The sequence below is a fragment of the Phalaenopsis equestris genome, unplaced genomic scaffold (genome assembly GCF_001263595.1).
Source record: "Phalaenopsis equestris unplaced genomic scaffold, ASM126359v1 Scaffold000840, whole genome shotgun sequence".
Classification (NCBI taxonomy): domain Eukaryota; kingdom Viridiplantae; phylum Streptophyta; class Magnoliopsida; order Asparagales; family Orchidaceae; genus Phalaenopsis; species Phalaenopsis equestris.
Window position 1 is genome coordinate 3,063,594 of NW_018165280.1, and position 16,906 is coordinate 3,080,499.

At 37.3% G+C, this 16,906-nt stretch overlaps 1 protein-coding gene across 5 annotated transcripts in view; it reads left to right on the forward strand.

Moving 5' to 3' along the window:
• Window positions 1–16,906, forward strand: part of LOC110031716 (probable plastidic glucose transporter 1) — a gene marked incomplete at its 5' end in the record, with an annotated part of 71,371 nt that overhangs the window by 47,904 nt on the left and 6,561 nt on the right. For 4 of the 5 annotated variants that reach the window (XM_020735068.1, XM_020735070.1, XM_020735069.1 and 1 more), the window contains 1 exon segment: window positions 12,186–12,300. In XM_020735068.1, coding sequence (XP_020590727.1) covers window positions 12,186–12,300 — 115 coding nt within the window. 5 annotated transcript variants of the gene reach the window in all.

The window sequence follows — 16,906 nt, forward strand, 5'->3', positions numbered from 1 at the left end:
TATATATATATATTTAAAAGTCCACGGGCTGATTTTATTAAAATAGAAAGAATACATAAAGATTGTATGAGAAGACCCAATAGAGGCACCCTACCCATACGATACCAAGTACAGTAATACCCCAACAGAAAGATATAGATAGACTGAATAAAAATGTAAAACAAATTTAAAACATGCAGAAAAGAAGTAGTTAGAGACGAACTAGTTTAGTCCTACTTCTTCCTCTATTTTTAGAAGCGGAGTCAGATAACAAACTTTGAAAAGTCGTGTCATTGTCCGGAGTAACCAAAGTATCATCCATTAAGTTTCCAAGTTGGAGTGTGTCATCTTTCTTCTTCCGCCGAGAAGTGTAAACCTGTAATTCTTCATCTGAATACTGACTCATGTGATCTTCGGTCTGATTAGATATTAGAACCGCAGTAGAATGAAAGGCAGTCGTTGTCACAACGTTAGGTTCCAGTGTATGTGAAAAGTGAATTGTCACCTCTGCACCTGATGTTTCCTGAATAAGAGCTGCAGGGCGGTCCTAATTTTCGGTTCGAACATTATCCGCTATAGTATGGTCAGGAGAAGGGATCCCAGGGACAGACACCAACTCATATCTTGTGATGATTCCCTCCTCAGGTTGGCTGTCATCAAGTTTGCTGGAAGCGCGTGCACTGATAGTATGTTCCTGCTTTTGACTATTGGTTCTCAATTGTGGGTGCAATCTAAAACATTTCTCCTGCGTGTGTCCAAACATCTTGCAATGCTTGCAGTAGTAAAGTTTTTGTTACATAATGATTTTTTGTCAAGAACCATTGTGAGCAGAGCTAAGTCAGATTTCTTCTAAATCTAGTAGTGTAATATCTCTTTCAATCAAAATCCTTGTAACAGAGGGCCTTCAAAAATGAACTGTAGGTAAGTTTACCTGCAAAAGTTTTCCAAGAATAGTCTCAATTGCATATAAGATAGATAGGTCAAAAAATTGAAACTTGAGTTCAAGTAATGAGAACCATATAGGCGCAATTGAGGATTCTTGACTGGGATCAAAATTAGGGGTCTATTTGAGCAATTTCATATGTTTTCCTTCGATTGTGATTAATTTCTTTGAGAAAATCATCGTGTAATCTTCTTCTATGCTAAGTTGTATCATAACATGTTTTTCGTCGAAATGACCCACCTGTTAATCCCCAACCAGTTTGAAATCTTCAAAAAGCTTTCTGATAATCTTCATCTTAGGGCAACCTAATTGGAACTTTCCAACTAGTGTAAATTTGTATTTTCCTACACAATTTGAAATTTCAGCTTTAGAGAAGGATATTACTGGTTTGCCCGTCTTTTTCTCTACTTTTTTTATGAGATTGCAATCGTCATTTCTTGCAACAGAATTGTGGTACATCTGCAGGAATACCGGACTATCTGCGAGGTGGAAAGGGGAGCTGCATTTGTGAACCACTGTAGCATAAGAGGGTTTGGCGGGACTATCACCGGCGACAACGGCAGTGTAGGAAAAGCCTCAGGCCATTAGCGTGCTTCACACAAGCACTGCAGCAAATGACGCAACTGGTACGTGAGCAGTCGAGCAGAAACCGTGGTGGAGCAGTTGGGCGGGCTTGACGAACCTGCAATGTGAAGCGCCGCATACGCGAGTTGCAGACGACACGATAGACGAGAGCAGACGACGCGACGAAGCAGCAGGCTCGACGACGTGACGATGCAGCAAGAGAGCAGGATCGACGACGCGAACTCCTCCGCCAGCCAGAGCCGAAGACGAAGACGGAAAGGATCAAAACGAGCGAGCGAAAACAGATTTCTGTTTCGAGCTAGGGTTCACAAGCCGCATGTTATATATATGCATCCAAATGTAACATTATATTTTGGATGATTTAATATAAATTAATGGAATGATGTAGGTGTAGTTATAAATAAGAGTTTGAAAATAATGCTACAAAATTTAAGAAAATAAGATAGAATTGTAGCTCTAGAGATTATTGTTGATACTAAGATTTTTAATATTATAAATGTTTATGCACCTCAAGTAGGTTTAGATATAGGTTTAAAAAATAAATTTTGGAGTGACTTAAAAGAATTAATACAAATGATACATCTTGAAGAAAGAATTTTTATTAGAGGAGATTTGAATGGAAATGTTAGTAGAGTGGTGAAAGATTTTTGAAATATCATGGTGGCTACGTTTTAAAGAGATTAATGAAGTATGTATAATCATATTAGATTTTTCTTTAGCTTATAATTTTTGATATTTTATTTAAGAAAAGAGATGAACATATTACTTATAAGATTAGATCTAATAAAATATAAATTAATTATTTTCTTGTGAAAAAATGATATCGTCGAAAGTGTAAAGATTGCATGGTCATTTCAAGTGAAAATTTAAGTATCAGCATCGATTATTAGTTCTGAAAGAACTTCAAAATTTCAAAATTTTGAATGTTCATGAAGAAGCTAATTTTATGTGTGATAAAGTAACAAGTATTATTAAATTAGTAAAATATATACTCTTAGAATAAAAAAGAAAAGTTTTTTTAAATAGAAAAAGTTAGTGGTAGAATAATAATGTGCAAGAAAAGATAAAATATAAGATATTTTTTTATAAAAATTGGTTTGAACATAAAAGTTTTGCAAATTAGGAAAAATATAAGACCATCCCTAGGGAGTCTAAGAGAATAATTTGTGAAGCTAAAAATTTTGATTTTAGTGATATTTATAATATATTAAATTCTAAAGAGGATGAAAAATATATGTATAAACTAATCAAATAAAGAGAAAAAAAGTAAAGATTTGATTAAGTAAAGTTAATTAAAGATGAAAATTAAAAAGTGTCTTTCTTAGGGGAAGATATTCGACATAGAACACTGTCATTGTTATGTCTCAAGCCTTTGATGCGAAAAATATACAGATGCGTTAGGTGATTGCGGTGGGATTGCGACGTGCAAATCAGAGCTTGCAGGGTGCCGACAGTGGGATTGCGATGTTTCTTGTGCTATAGTTGTGATTCTCGTAGTTGGTAAGCAATGACGGGATCATGGCGTATAGAGTGGTACTCCGTCATTTTTTGCAATGCCAATATTGAAATTCCGAAATTTTTAGTTGTTTTCCTCATCCGATAGCGTACAAGTGCTATCGTCTTTTGGTGATAAAAAATTTTCTAAGACGAATGACAGCTAATAAAATAGATAATTTATATAATAAATTAGAGGAAGAAATTAGACAATTTAAATCTGAGATGGAAGAATGGTTCACCACCATAGACGATAGGATTCCTTTTATGAGGAGCCGAATCGATTGAGTATCCATTTGAGACCATGGGAAAAATTTGAGAGATAATAAAAAAGTTTATTGCGATGCAATTCAAGACCCTGCTGGCGGTTCAATTTGCAAATCCTACCCAAGGGTTGACCGGAGATTCTTTGGTTAAATTGAAAGGAAATGAATTCGGATGTGAGGACCATGAGGAGCAAAACATCCACCATCACGAGCAACCTCTCAGGGCTCCGATTACGGGTGGATTAAAGATTTCTGATGGAGGCGGTTGAGCCGAAACATAAATAAGAGATTATGCAAGAGGTATGGAGGAGCATAGAGCAAAAAAGAGAGAAGTGGGGAGGGGATATGACTACGATCGGAGTAGAGAGTTGGGGAGGGGATATGACTACGATCAAAGTAGAGAGTTTTACCCTCGATACGGGGGAAACAACGAAGAAAGAGGAAGTTAGGTTGGAGATGTTATAGCTAGGAAGTTGAAGATGCCAATCTTTTTGAGGGAAAAGACGCATATGGGTTGGTGTATCAGGGGGAGCAATACTTCGCGGTGAATGAGCTAGTTGAAAAGGATAAAGTCACGACAGCAGGGTTATGTTTGGAGGGGAAAGCTCTAACATGATTTCAACGGAGGCTAGATACCCGATCCATTTATGGGAGGAATTCAAGAATTGTTGGGATATTTTGGAGAAATTAGGGAAGGAGACCTACTCGAGCAATTCTATGCATTTAAGGTCTGTTTGGGGCAGCTGCAGCTTATCCAACTTATGCTGATAAGCAGCTTATCCTGATAATCTGCTGATGACCAGCTGATCCGGATAAGCTGACTGACTGTTTGGTTTGTGCATTTGGAAAACAGCTGATTCTGGATAAATGACCAATCTGCCCCTGTTTTGGATAAGTTGTTTAACTGTTTGGTTTGCGCGTTTTGTAAACAGCTTATTTGCAGTTTTTTTAAGTTAAATGAAAAAACTAACACACAAAAGTTGTAATGTCTACCCCTCAGCTATTTTAGAACCAATTAATCCACTTCAGACTCATTCGACACATACATATCACCTAAAAATTTTTATTTACAAAAATAAATTCTAGCAACAGAAAACATAATATCAGGTAGAAAAATGTTCAAACTGCTACAAAATACCGATAATAAAACAACCCATCCCAAGTGCTTGCCCAACTCATAATGCATATGAATTTATTTTCTCAGTCATATCTATAAATCGTCTCAGTGGCAATCAACAAAAAAAGAAATAAACCACTTCATTTACATCCAACCAAATAGAATGCATAATTATGTTTCCTGTTTAAAAGAAATCAAATGGGGCATGTAGAAGAATTTGTAATAGTTCCCTGCAAAGCAGATAAATACTAGGAGAGCCTCGTCCAAGTTAAAAGAAATAAATACTGCAACCAACTGCACCTTATACAACTCAAACCAATCTGGAGGAAGCTAAATTCCGCATGTTCAGCATCTTATACAACCAACTGCACCTTATAAAATTTTCCATGAATATGATACAGGTAGGAGTCAAATTCAATATGCAATATTAAGAATTTTGAAGCATGCAACACCTTGCATCACAGATAATGCCATATGAACAATGCAAAGGCTATTTTGTCATGTTAAAGAAAGTTGCTTCCTATAGAACTCCCACAACATTTATCAGGAAGTTGATGCTTCGGGCTTCAATATCTATAACCACATTGCCTGTCATGGCCATTGAATTGAACTTTAACGAACAACTAATTAAAGCTCAGAAGAACGTAACTGAATCAAACCAGCTATGCGACAATCTTCATTACAGATTCTGCAACTAGATATATTAACTTGTTCTAGCTAGAAACTTTCTTCTTCAGCCCAAGCCAAGAACTGTGATAATATTTTATAAACTCCCATATCTCTTATACAAAAGAAAACAGAGGAGCTGCGCAGCTCTCAGAAACCACCAACTACTAAAAGTATTAACTTGAAGAGCATTGGCCCACTGCAGCATAAATATTCAACAATTTACTTACCTTACACCCAGATTTACCCAATGCGAAAGCCACTGCTTTTCCAATTGCTCTAGAAGCTCCAGTAACAACAACAATGGGATCTTCAACAATTTACTAATAAATTATAACCAAATGAATTGCAGGAAGACAAAATCAGATTTTTAATTCACTCTTTAACGGATAAAAATGAAAATGTGAGGCAAATACCAGAGAAAGAGGAATGGGGCGCCAGGAAATGGAAGCGGGGGCATGCGGATGAAACTGGAAGCGAGGGGAAATGGCGAGAACGGAAACGGAGAGAGCGGAAGCGAAAAAAGAATTTCCGGAGATCCTGGAAGAGCTGAAGCCGAGGGATGCGGATACCATGATAGAACTGGAGAAGAGAGAGCCGAGGGAGGTGGCAGAAATAGACGACATAGATCGTAGAAAAGCCAAAAATTTGCGAGGGAGGAGCAAGGGCAATACTGCGATCGGGCAAGAGAGAGGGAGGAGACGGACGACAGGGGCACGAGAGGAAAGAATCGTCGAACGCGAATCTAAGACGCCGGCCGCGAGGTAGACCCCGCGGCCCCCGTCTCTTCAAAAAATAAAAAACGCTTCTCCGAACGCAGGAACCAAACAGTACCGCGACGTTTGCAAAACGCCGCCCACACTTATAAGCTGCCCCAAACAGACCATTTGGATATAGCCTACTCTGGAGGGAAGTGTCATGAAATACATACAGAGATTTGAGCTATTGTCGAGACTGCTGAGAGGGATTTCTAAAGAAAGATTTGATGGAAATTTCTTGAAGGGCCTAAAGCCCAACATACGGGCATTACTCTGACTATTGAGGTCGCGGGGATTTAGGGAGACGATGGAGCTAGCTCAGATGGTAGAGGACAAGAATCAAATGAAGAAGGCTATCAGGAGCAACATAGATAGAACACATTACCGAACTACTACAACCACGACAATACCAAAAACTCAAACGATAGAAGTCTAGAGGGAGGCTGCACGGGACATGAATCATGGACCACAACTAGGAGCAACACTCAAGCGTCTTACAGAGACAGAGATTTGAGAGAAGTAAGCCAAGGGGTTATGTTTTCGGTGTGATGAAAACATTACCCCAGGACACTGCTGCAAGTATCGAAATGTACAAGTTCTCATAGCGCATGACGTGGAGACAAAGAATAAAGAAGTAGAGACAGTTGTGGGAGGAGGAGAAATACTCGTTTTTTCTCACTTTGAGGATAATGTGTTTTTTGGGGAAGTATTGTTAAATTGGCATCTTGCCTAAGGGAAAATTTGTTTTTTGTACGCATAAGGGCAGTTTAGTCTTTTATTACTATTATTGTTGGCTATAAATAGACTTGTTATGTCTAGGGTTAAGTTTATGCATAAGATTGAGTTATGAGTCCTAGGTCTAGGGTTTAGGAGAGATTTTCTACCTCTTGAATTGTCAGAATTGGGAGAGATTGCTTATCTCTCGAATCGTAGGTGTTTATCTTTCTATTCTTATTAAGTTGTTTAATTTATTAAAGAAATATTATATTTGCTTTAATTTCGGTAGAAAAACGTCACAATTTTGAGGTCAAATCGTATGATAAGCTTTTGAATATACAATTGATTTTAGTGGTCTTAATATTATTAATAATGATAAAATTTTTTATTTTTACTGCCGCATTAGTAAAATAAAAGTTGAATAGACTTTGAAGAACTAATCAGTAGGACCTGGTGATATACCAATTGAAGTGTGAAAAAAATTAGGGGATTTGAGAGTTTCTTGCCTGTCTGAACTCTTTTATTATTTTAAAAACTGAAAAGATATTTGAAGAGTGGAGGAATAGTATTTTGGTTCCATGTTTAGGAATAAGGGGGATGCACAAGAGTGTGCAAATTATAAAGGAATTAAGTTAATGTGTGATACATTAAAATTATGGGAGAGAGTAATTGAACATAGGTTAAGACGTGATACAAAGATTTCTCATAATCAATTTGTATTTATGTCGGACAAGTCTACCATGAAAGCTATACATTAATCGAGATGTTGATGGAGAAGTACAAAGAGTGTAAGTAGGATCTGTATATAGTTTTTATTAATTTAGAAAGAGCTTACGGTAAGGTTCTAAAAGAATTTCTTTGGAGAGTTCTAGAAAAGAAAGGTGTTGATATGATTTATATTCTAGTCATTAAAGATATGTGTACTAGAGTCGTTACTTCTGTTTGAGCGGAGGGAGGATTGACCAATTATTTTTCCTATTTCAGTTGGATTACATTAAGGATCGGCTTTAAGCATATATCTTTTTGCTTTAGTTCTGTATTCTTTTCGCAGATGATATCATACTTGTGGATAAGACTAGAGAGATATTTAATGAAAAACTTGAATTATAGAGGTCTATATTATAGTCTAAAGATCTTTGTTTGAGCAGCTAAAAATGAATACATCAAATGTGATTTTAGTAGTAGTTCTTGTGGCAGAGTTATAACTATGGGTGGTCAAATCATTAAAAGGTGTGAACACTTTTGATATCTTGGGTCTATTGTTCAAAGTGATGGTGATATGGATGGGGATGTTATTGTGTGATAAATAAGTATCGCTTAGACTTAAAAGGAAAATTTTATATGATGTTGGTGAGACCTACAATGCTTTATGACACAGAATGTTGGCTTTTAAAATAGAAGCATAAAACTAAGTGTTTTTGAGATGAAAATGGTTAGGTGGATGAATGACTTGACACTTAGAGATAAAATGCGAAACAAATGTATCACTGAAATGGTTGGTCTAGCTCCAGTGGCAGACAAGATTAGAGAGTCATCTTTAGATTGTTTGGTCAAATTAAACGTCGTCAATCTCATGATCTGGTTAGAAAAGCAGGTGTTTTAGATTCAAGTTATGTTAAGAAAGGTCCAGGTAAACCTAAAAAGGCTTCATTTTTTATTTTATAAAAAATGATTTTAATTTATTAGAATTAAATGAAAATATGACACTCGGTATGTGCAATGTAGAAAAAGGATTTATGTAGCCGATCCCACTTAGTGAGATTAAGGCTTGTTATTGTTGTTGTTATTGTTGAGTAGCAACCAATCAATTATCCAATAGCTGTTGCCAAGGGCTTCTACTTCTGAACCGTGTTGGTGTTGGATAATCTTTACTTTTTACTTTTGTTTTTTTGAGTTTATTAACTTCTCTTATTATTATATACATTTCCCTCTCCTGAACTTGCTATCTAGTCTTTTCGTCATCTCCTTTCATTGCGTTATTGGCGTGCCCACGCGGGTGCACTGGGCATGGTGCCCCTGCATAGTGTTGGGGGAGCTTCCATATCATGTTTCAAAGCTTCTATCTCTTCATAGTAGTCAGGTCAGGCTCATTGAAAGTATCGGGAATGTCAATCTTCTGACAAGTCATTCATGTGGGCGCTAACAGTTCACAACATGTCGTAATAGAATAAATATGCATCATCTTTTAGTACATCCTGAGGTGGAGTTACATATAGATGTTGGTTCCCGCAATATAACTCTCGAGCACTTTAGTCTGAAACCTGCTTCTTTCACTTCTCATACTTAACAAAATGTAGCTGATAAACAAGTATGTGAGTAGAAATCAATTTTGGGATGAAATCTATGGAGGCTGCGCCACTCTCACTAGCAACCTCTTAGGAGAGACATCTTATTCACTAATAGGGTTGGATCCTATTGAAGAGTTTTATTTCTCATCAAGCTCCTAAGATAATTTTTAAAGTTGTGGTCATCCCTCCTGTCCGGCCATCTAATGGAGGGTATGTTGTTGAACTGAATCTAATATCCAAATAACTCCATATAATCTTCCAAATGTGGCACAAAAGGGCCCCATTTCTTATATGTCGGGTCTTTCTCAGTAGGAGAAATTCAGGAAGGAGTCTATAAATCTGAAAAGTCTGAATTTTTTTATACGAGATTGTTGGGTGTTTGGTGTTAGTTCTTTGGGCTTAGGACCGACTTGGACCACTATTGTGAATTTTGTTGGGGTCTCCCTTATGGCCTCAGCTTGAACTATGCTTTTTTCTGTCATTATTTGGAATTTGATCATTCTCCTTTGTGTACTCACCTTTCTTTAATAGCTCCCTGCTTAGGGAAATATTTCATTTCCATGGTTTTGCATTCCGTTTCACCATGCTCAAATTTGTGGCACTTTAAACATTTTTCCTACTATGATAAATTTAGGAATACCGGTTTGCTCCACATATTCTCTACTCTAAATTATTTTTTCTTCATGCAGGGTCGGCTTGGATTTTTCCCTGGGTATACTCTGGTTGTAAGATCTTGAGGTTGAACCTTGTTTGTAAGAGGTGGTGGTTGCCCTGTGATGTGTTCTCTTCACTTTTGAAACTTAGGTTCGAACATTCGGTCTACAGTGAGTAGGTAGGAACTAGCGCTGCATCGCCCATTTCATCTAAAACTAGGTAGTGATCTTATCTTTTTCCTTATGCAAGCGTAGATACTTCAAAATTTATCAACAACATAGTGGAATCTTCTTTAGCTTGCTGGCAGCTAATTTCATCATTTCGTCCGGTGAGATGTCTTGACACTCAAATTCATATTTTAAGGTCCAGAATCACTCGAACTTGTTTGAATCCATGTTGTCGTCGAAATATGACAATTCCACATTTACTTCAAAATTTTTGCTTCTCAGATATTTCATGTCATATCTTCGAGGTAGAGATTCTTTATCCTTGAAATCTGTATGATGGAAGAAATTTGCTCCATTCTTTCTATCCAACAAGTCATTGGTGTGGCTATGGATGAACCATGTGGATTGCCTCCTCTCAAAAGTGGCAAGCCTATGTTGTAGTTGGTGGGTTTCCCACTGCATATGATCCATAGAAATACCGTGGACGCCTCTTTGTGATTATCTCATAAACGATATCATGTCATTTTCATCAATGATGCTTCCGACGATTCTCTCCTTTGCAGCATGGCTAGGTTTTGGGTGTGAGTAGGTGGAAGGAGGTGTGCAAGGTGATGTAGGATAAGAAAGAAAAGTTTTAGCTGGAGATACGATTGGGTATCCATGGATGTTAGAAACCTTAGGATAGGACTATGTTAGACTAGCTATGATACCAAACAATACTGGAGTTAATCCAAACAACAATAGAAAATTAAATATTATTACTGAAAAATAAATATGCAGTTACAATCAAACACACTTGAAATAAGAAGTACAACATACACACAAACTCATGTTAGGGCAGATCCTGGGTGATGGTGGTGATGGTTCGGGGGATTGAAGAGATGGCGGCAAGGTAGGAAAGGAGTTTTCGGGGTGTGAAAGAGGGACGACAACGATTTTGGGTGGCTAGAACAGCAGAACAACAGTCCAAACAGCAACAACTTGTTGTTTGGGGTGGCTGAACAATAGGAAAACATCAAAGGGAAGGCGCTACATGCTGCGACAGCGACGGTAGACAGCTAGAACGGTGATGGAAGCAGGTATGGGGGAATTGGAATGCTGTGAGCTGTTGGAAACAACAAGACAGAGGGTTGGCAGCTAATTCAGGAAGACTGCGGAGATTGTGGAAGGAAGGTGGCTGGAAAGAGGATAACTGCAATGGTAGCTGTCCTAGGTGACTGCAGTGAGGAAAGAGGCATGATAGCTAAGTGAGGGGTGCTGGGAAGGAAAGATTGAGGATAAATACTCCCTCGGCAACAAGCTACAGCTGGAGTATCTCCTTGACCCTTGGAGGAAAATCACTACCTCGAACGAGCTATAGTCGGAGTACCTTCTCGTCTTTTAATACAACCCTAGAATTCGAACACCAAACATCGACAGCTGTCTTGACAGATCTCTATGCCATAAAATTAAAAACCTCCAAACAAGAATCACATGTATAAGTCCTTGAGAACTAGAATTGGATCCCCTATGGAAAGTAAGCACCAATCCCTCGTAGGAGAGTCGATCGGCCATATCGGATCTTGATCGATTCAGTCCAGAAGAAGGACATCATGGGAGGAGCCCGCAACTCCCTCTACGACGTGCTCGCGTAGGTCTGGGTGCCCCTGCACCGGGCATGGTGCCCCCGCTTTAGGTGCTAGGCACCATTAGAGGTATTCATCCGAGTGAATTGAATAAATAAGTAGAAATGGCTATATCCTTTAACAAGCTTATTTTGGTCATGAGTAGATTTCTTTGCAATCATGATTTGACTATTTTAAAATGGTGATTTTCAAGTTTCACTTTAGTTCAAAATTCTTGCTAAATAAATTACCTTAAACAAGTTTCTAAAATGGATGTTTAAAAAACTAAATGGTTTAAATTTGCAGCATGCATGGTTAAGAGATTATCTTTATCAATATTTGATCAATCACTTCTTTTATCCCTTGGGCTCGTCCTCTTCATGCTTAAAATTGAAGTTCTTTTACTTGTATTTGATCTATCTCTCTCCTATTATGCACTCTTATTTTTTAAACTCTTGACGCTTCTTTCATCTCCTTCCCAAATTTTAAGCATACAAATTTTACTCATCTTTAACATTTTGAAATACTCTCCTCTCTTCAATCGAAGGTGTTTTCTTCATTGCTTGATGCCTTGGGGCATTATGCTGACTTAGGCACCGACTTGATGACCACCTATGAGGTGTGCATGACTCTATTCTCCCTTCTATTCTCATACTGGTGCCTACGTAAGCATTCAGCTTTAACAACCTGCAACTTTAGTTACTTTATTGCTTACTCTATCATCCATAGCCAGTTTAAACATCAAATTTAAAACTTTAATCCTGTTAGTAAATTTCTTAAGTTTATTTGATTGAGAGGATGGCTACATGTGATATAATAGTTTCTATGCCTATCCTCCCACACACATGATGTCTCGTCCCTATAACCTGTAAGAGCATGTTTTTTCATCGACATGGTGTTTGATATGTTATGCAAAATTGCAATGACGTTTTCTCATCTACATGTAGGTACATATTCTCCTTCGCGCTTGGTGCAGGTCCAGTCACAGGTCTAGTAATTCCAGAACTAAGCAGTGCTCAAATGCGTTCAAAAATTATGGGCTTCAGCTTCTCAATACATTGGGTATATTTAGAACAAAAGTCTTTATGTTGTCTTATTTAAATCTTAGAAATATATTATGAATCTTATTATGTCAATTTATTCTTCTGTCTCTTTGCTTGTAGTTTTTTATCAATGAATATTTGACAAAGATACATAAAAGCACAGTTACATAGAATTGACATTAAAAAAAAAAAGAGAGAGAATACATTTAGATGTCTATCCCGAAGGAGATACTGACATTTAGATGCTAGCCATCTCCGGAATGCTAAAATTATTAGATAAGCTATTACATCTCGCTTGATATTTAATAAATCTATATAATGGAAAAAGGATTTCCCCCAATTAGTGCTTTGACAAGTATACACTACTTGAAATTCTTTATTTACTGAACCAACAAAACTTTTGATAGGATCTGAAGACTTAAGACTAAATAGAGCTAGAATCATCATAAATATTCACTTCAGAACAATCTATTGTGACATTAGGGAATATAGGGGTAGAATGACATGGTGAAAAAATAGTATGAGTAGCAACGAGATCCCCAAAAGCCAGACAATTATGGAACCCAGCATATCTCTAGAGGAACTGGTAAACCCAACATTCAAAACTAGAGGAGTAAGGGGGATGCTATCAACGACCCTAGGAATTAATTTAGAGGAATATCTAAATGAAAGCCCCCATGGGACTAATGAGAAGGGATCAATACCTAGCAAGTTGGTAGGATATATTTGACCACGAGTATTTACAGCACAAACTTGTTGTGTATCCTTGCAATGATCAAAAGAGTCACTCCTCACAGAAGAAATCCTAGAGAATGATTTCCATAATTCCGTATGACCCTTGAAACAGTTGATAAAATCATGTCCAAAATTTTTCTAGATTTGTAATATGAGAGCAAGCCTTCAGCTTCCACTTTGTCACAGCCACAAGAAGTGTCAATCCATCTCTCATGTCAAAGGGGCAAAAATCTCATGAATTATTCACATATAATGATTTTCCAGAAATTGAACAACTAATAGTGTGGATTTGTTGATGTAGTTCACCCAGAGTTGAGGGAAGATAACCCAAGGAGGGATAAAATGTCAAAGAAAGGATACCACTTCAGCATGCACATCCATAGTCCATTTGCATATTATGAACACCTAGAGTAAAGTTTGCAATAATTTGCATTCAAAGATAGTCTGATACGTTCATGTCGCTTATTGAGTAGTATAATAGACTAGTTACCTACCATACATATATTCATCATGAAAGATAAAAAAAACTTTATATTCAGGCAAACAAACAAAAAGTTCCTAACTAAAATATAGGAAAATAGAGTTTTCAAACAAAAATTTCTTTTTCAAAAAAAAAAAAGAGAGAAGGTTTAACATGTAGGGTAATGGTTGGCTTGTAGCAAGCATTGCCCGTGCCATAATGAAATAAATGGAAGTTGGATAGAGAAATTGACTATGAGTTCTCTTTCCCCAAATACCGTCATCAAATGTGGAAGCAGAGAGCCTAAGAATCTGAGTACTAATGTCAAGAGAAATTTGGCATAAGTGTGAAGACCATCACAAAACATCCAACCATCCGAAGGCATCTGACAAGTTAGAAGGGGAAAATGATATTCACGAAAGTTCTATATATAGGAGTTGATGGCAATACTTGTGATGCTGGTAGTGGAGTAGTGGTGAAAACTTGAAATCAACAACGGACTGTTTCTTACTTTTCCACAGGACAAGATTGCCTCATACGAATGAGCAATACCTTGAGGTGGAACGTCGATTATAAATCGATCCGATCCGATCCAATCATCATCTGTATAAACAACAATAAATTGACAGGTGTGACAGGAGAAAAACAAACCCGAGCCTGGTATACCTTTTAAATAGCGGAGAATCTAGTGGATAGTTTTGAGATGATGCTCATAGGGATCATGCATGAATTGACTTATTCCAATTGCGTGGTGGCATATGTCGGGGCAAGTATGAGCGAGGTAGATGAGTTTGTCCACAAGATGCTGATAAAGAGTATTGTTGTCAGGCACTATAGTGGGGATGTCAGATAATTTTTCATTGTGATTCGTAGGAACAACAACAGGTTTGCACTGAAGAAGGTTGATTTCTGTCAAGAGATCAATAACATATTTTTGCTGAGACAGACAAATGCCCTGAGATGATCGAGTCACTTTCATGCCTAAGAAGTACCAGGGAGATCTCAAGTCGTTCATTTTAAAGGGCATAGCAAAAATGTCTTTCAAGAACTCCAATGCTGAGAGATCGATAGCTGTAAGAGTAATATTGTCAACATAAACAATTAGGATAGCTACCTGACCATTAGAGGAATGCTGGAAGAAGATGGTGTGATCTGATTGAGCCCGAGTAAAGCCATGATCCACGACCACCTTTGTGAACTTATCGAACCAGACCCTTGGGGACCGCTTTAGCTCATAGATGAACTTTTTTAGCCTGCACACTTGCTTCTAGAGGCCGTAGAGTCAAAGTTAGGAGGGAGACATGCTCTCAATTTAAGAATGCATTCTTGGCATCTAGCCGGAATAAAGGTTGATGCAGATTCACCGCAAGGGATAACAAAACTCGAATAATGTTCAACTTAGCCATTGAATAAAATGTCTCATCATAGTAAACTTTGAAGGTTTGTTAGTACCCTTTGACGATCAATTGTGCCTTGTTGCGTTCAAAGGATCCATCAGAGTTGAATTTGGTGCTGAAAATCCAACAACACCCTACAACTTTCTTACCCTGAGGAAGATAAACGATTCATGTATGGTTTCGCTGAAGGGCATTCATCTTCTCAATTATTATTATTTTTCGGGCTGGATTAGCAAGAGCAACCTCAATAGTAGCTGAAATCTAATGATCCGTCAGGGCATTAGTAAATGCTTAGTAGGTCGAGGATAGATTGTGGAAAGAGACATATTTTGTCATAGAATAGAGGGAGCGTGTTTGATTGCGTACCTTACTCAGAGAACCCTCCTGATTTAGAGGAGGGGTTATGCTGAGGATATTTGCCTGGAGTGGAGTAAAGATCTGTAAGGAGGTAGCGAGCTCCGAAGTTGAAGCATTGGGACGTGTGCGCTGAGTGTAGACACAGACAGTGGGAGAAAGAGATGGTGCACTCAACGGAACAGATGACTCATCAGTAGTAGGACCAATGGGGGGGAACATCTACAGGAGTAAGATAAGGGACAATATTTGAGAACTCAAGCTCCCCCTTACTTGAGACCGAGTTAGAAAAATAGGAATCACTTTCAAAGAAATAGACATCCGCACTCACATAAATTTTGTTTGTGGCAGGATCAAGATACTGATATTCTTTTTGAGTTGTGGAGTACCCAAGAAAGGAATATTATATAGATCTGGAATCAAGATTACTCTGAGTGGGGGTAGTGTTCCGAACAAAAGTCATATACCAAAAAATCTTGCGATCTAATGTAGAGAAGACCCGATTGGCAGAGAAGCAAGACATCAAGACGGTTAAGGGGGTTCAGAACTTATGAATTTTAGAGGGAACTCTATTTATGAAATAGGTGGCAGTCAGAATAACGTCATTCTAAAACCGTTTCGGGACATTGGATTGAAACTAATGGAGCGAGCAATGTCTAGGAGGTGATAATTTTTCCTCTCAACTATCCCATTTTGTTGAGTTTCTGTACATGAGCTATGGTAGAGGGTGCTCTTATCAAGTGTCACGACTCGACCCGGGGCTTGGAGTTAACCAAGACGGGAACGGACGGTGGGACGTTCGGACGGTGGGACGGTGGGACGGTCGAAAGCAATTAATTTCTATTATAATTTTATCACCTACAATTTAATATTAAAATAATATATGAAAAAATTACTAAAGAATTCTATTAAAATTAACAAGTAGATATTTGTATCTTTCGGTTGTTCTAGCCTCTTGTATATATTTGCTCATCTCCGTTTATCTTGTTCAAATGTTTAAAAATTAAAAATAATATGAAAGCTACTTAATGAGTTATTTAAAGATAACGTAGGAGTAATTACACTTCTAAATTACAATAATCTAAGGAAAAATTTTAATATGCATGTTGGTCTATAAGAAATCTTATAACATGTTGAACTTTTATGTTTTTTTATAAGCAATTTGATATATACTAATACATGTTTCAATAACTTTTTTTCTAAATGATTATACACTAATTTTCTTTATGCATTTATCTTTAACTTTATTTTTACTTTATATTCTTTATATATATTTTTATTTATGTGAGGATCACCGTCAATAAAACCTCACACACACTTGGTCGATATTTTCCCGTGAGTTCTTGTCGGCACAACAGTTAGCGATTTACACATCATAATTGCCTAGGGGGAAACCTCTTACTTGCTTTGACCGATATTATTCCGTTGACGCAGCGGTTAACAATGTAAACATCACAATTATCTGGGGAGATCAACCCTGGTCTACTTGCCCCTTACCAATTGTATATATTTGTTCATCTTCGTTTATCTTGTTCAAATGTTTAAAAACTAAAAATAATATGAAAGCTACTTAATGTTTTATTTAAAGATAACTCAGGAGTAATCACACTTCTAAATTACAATAATCTAAGGAAAAATTTTAATATGCATGTTGGTCTATAAGAAATCTTATAACATGT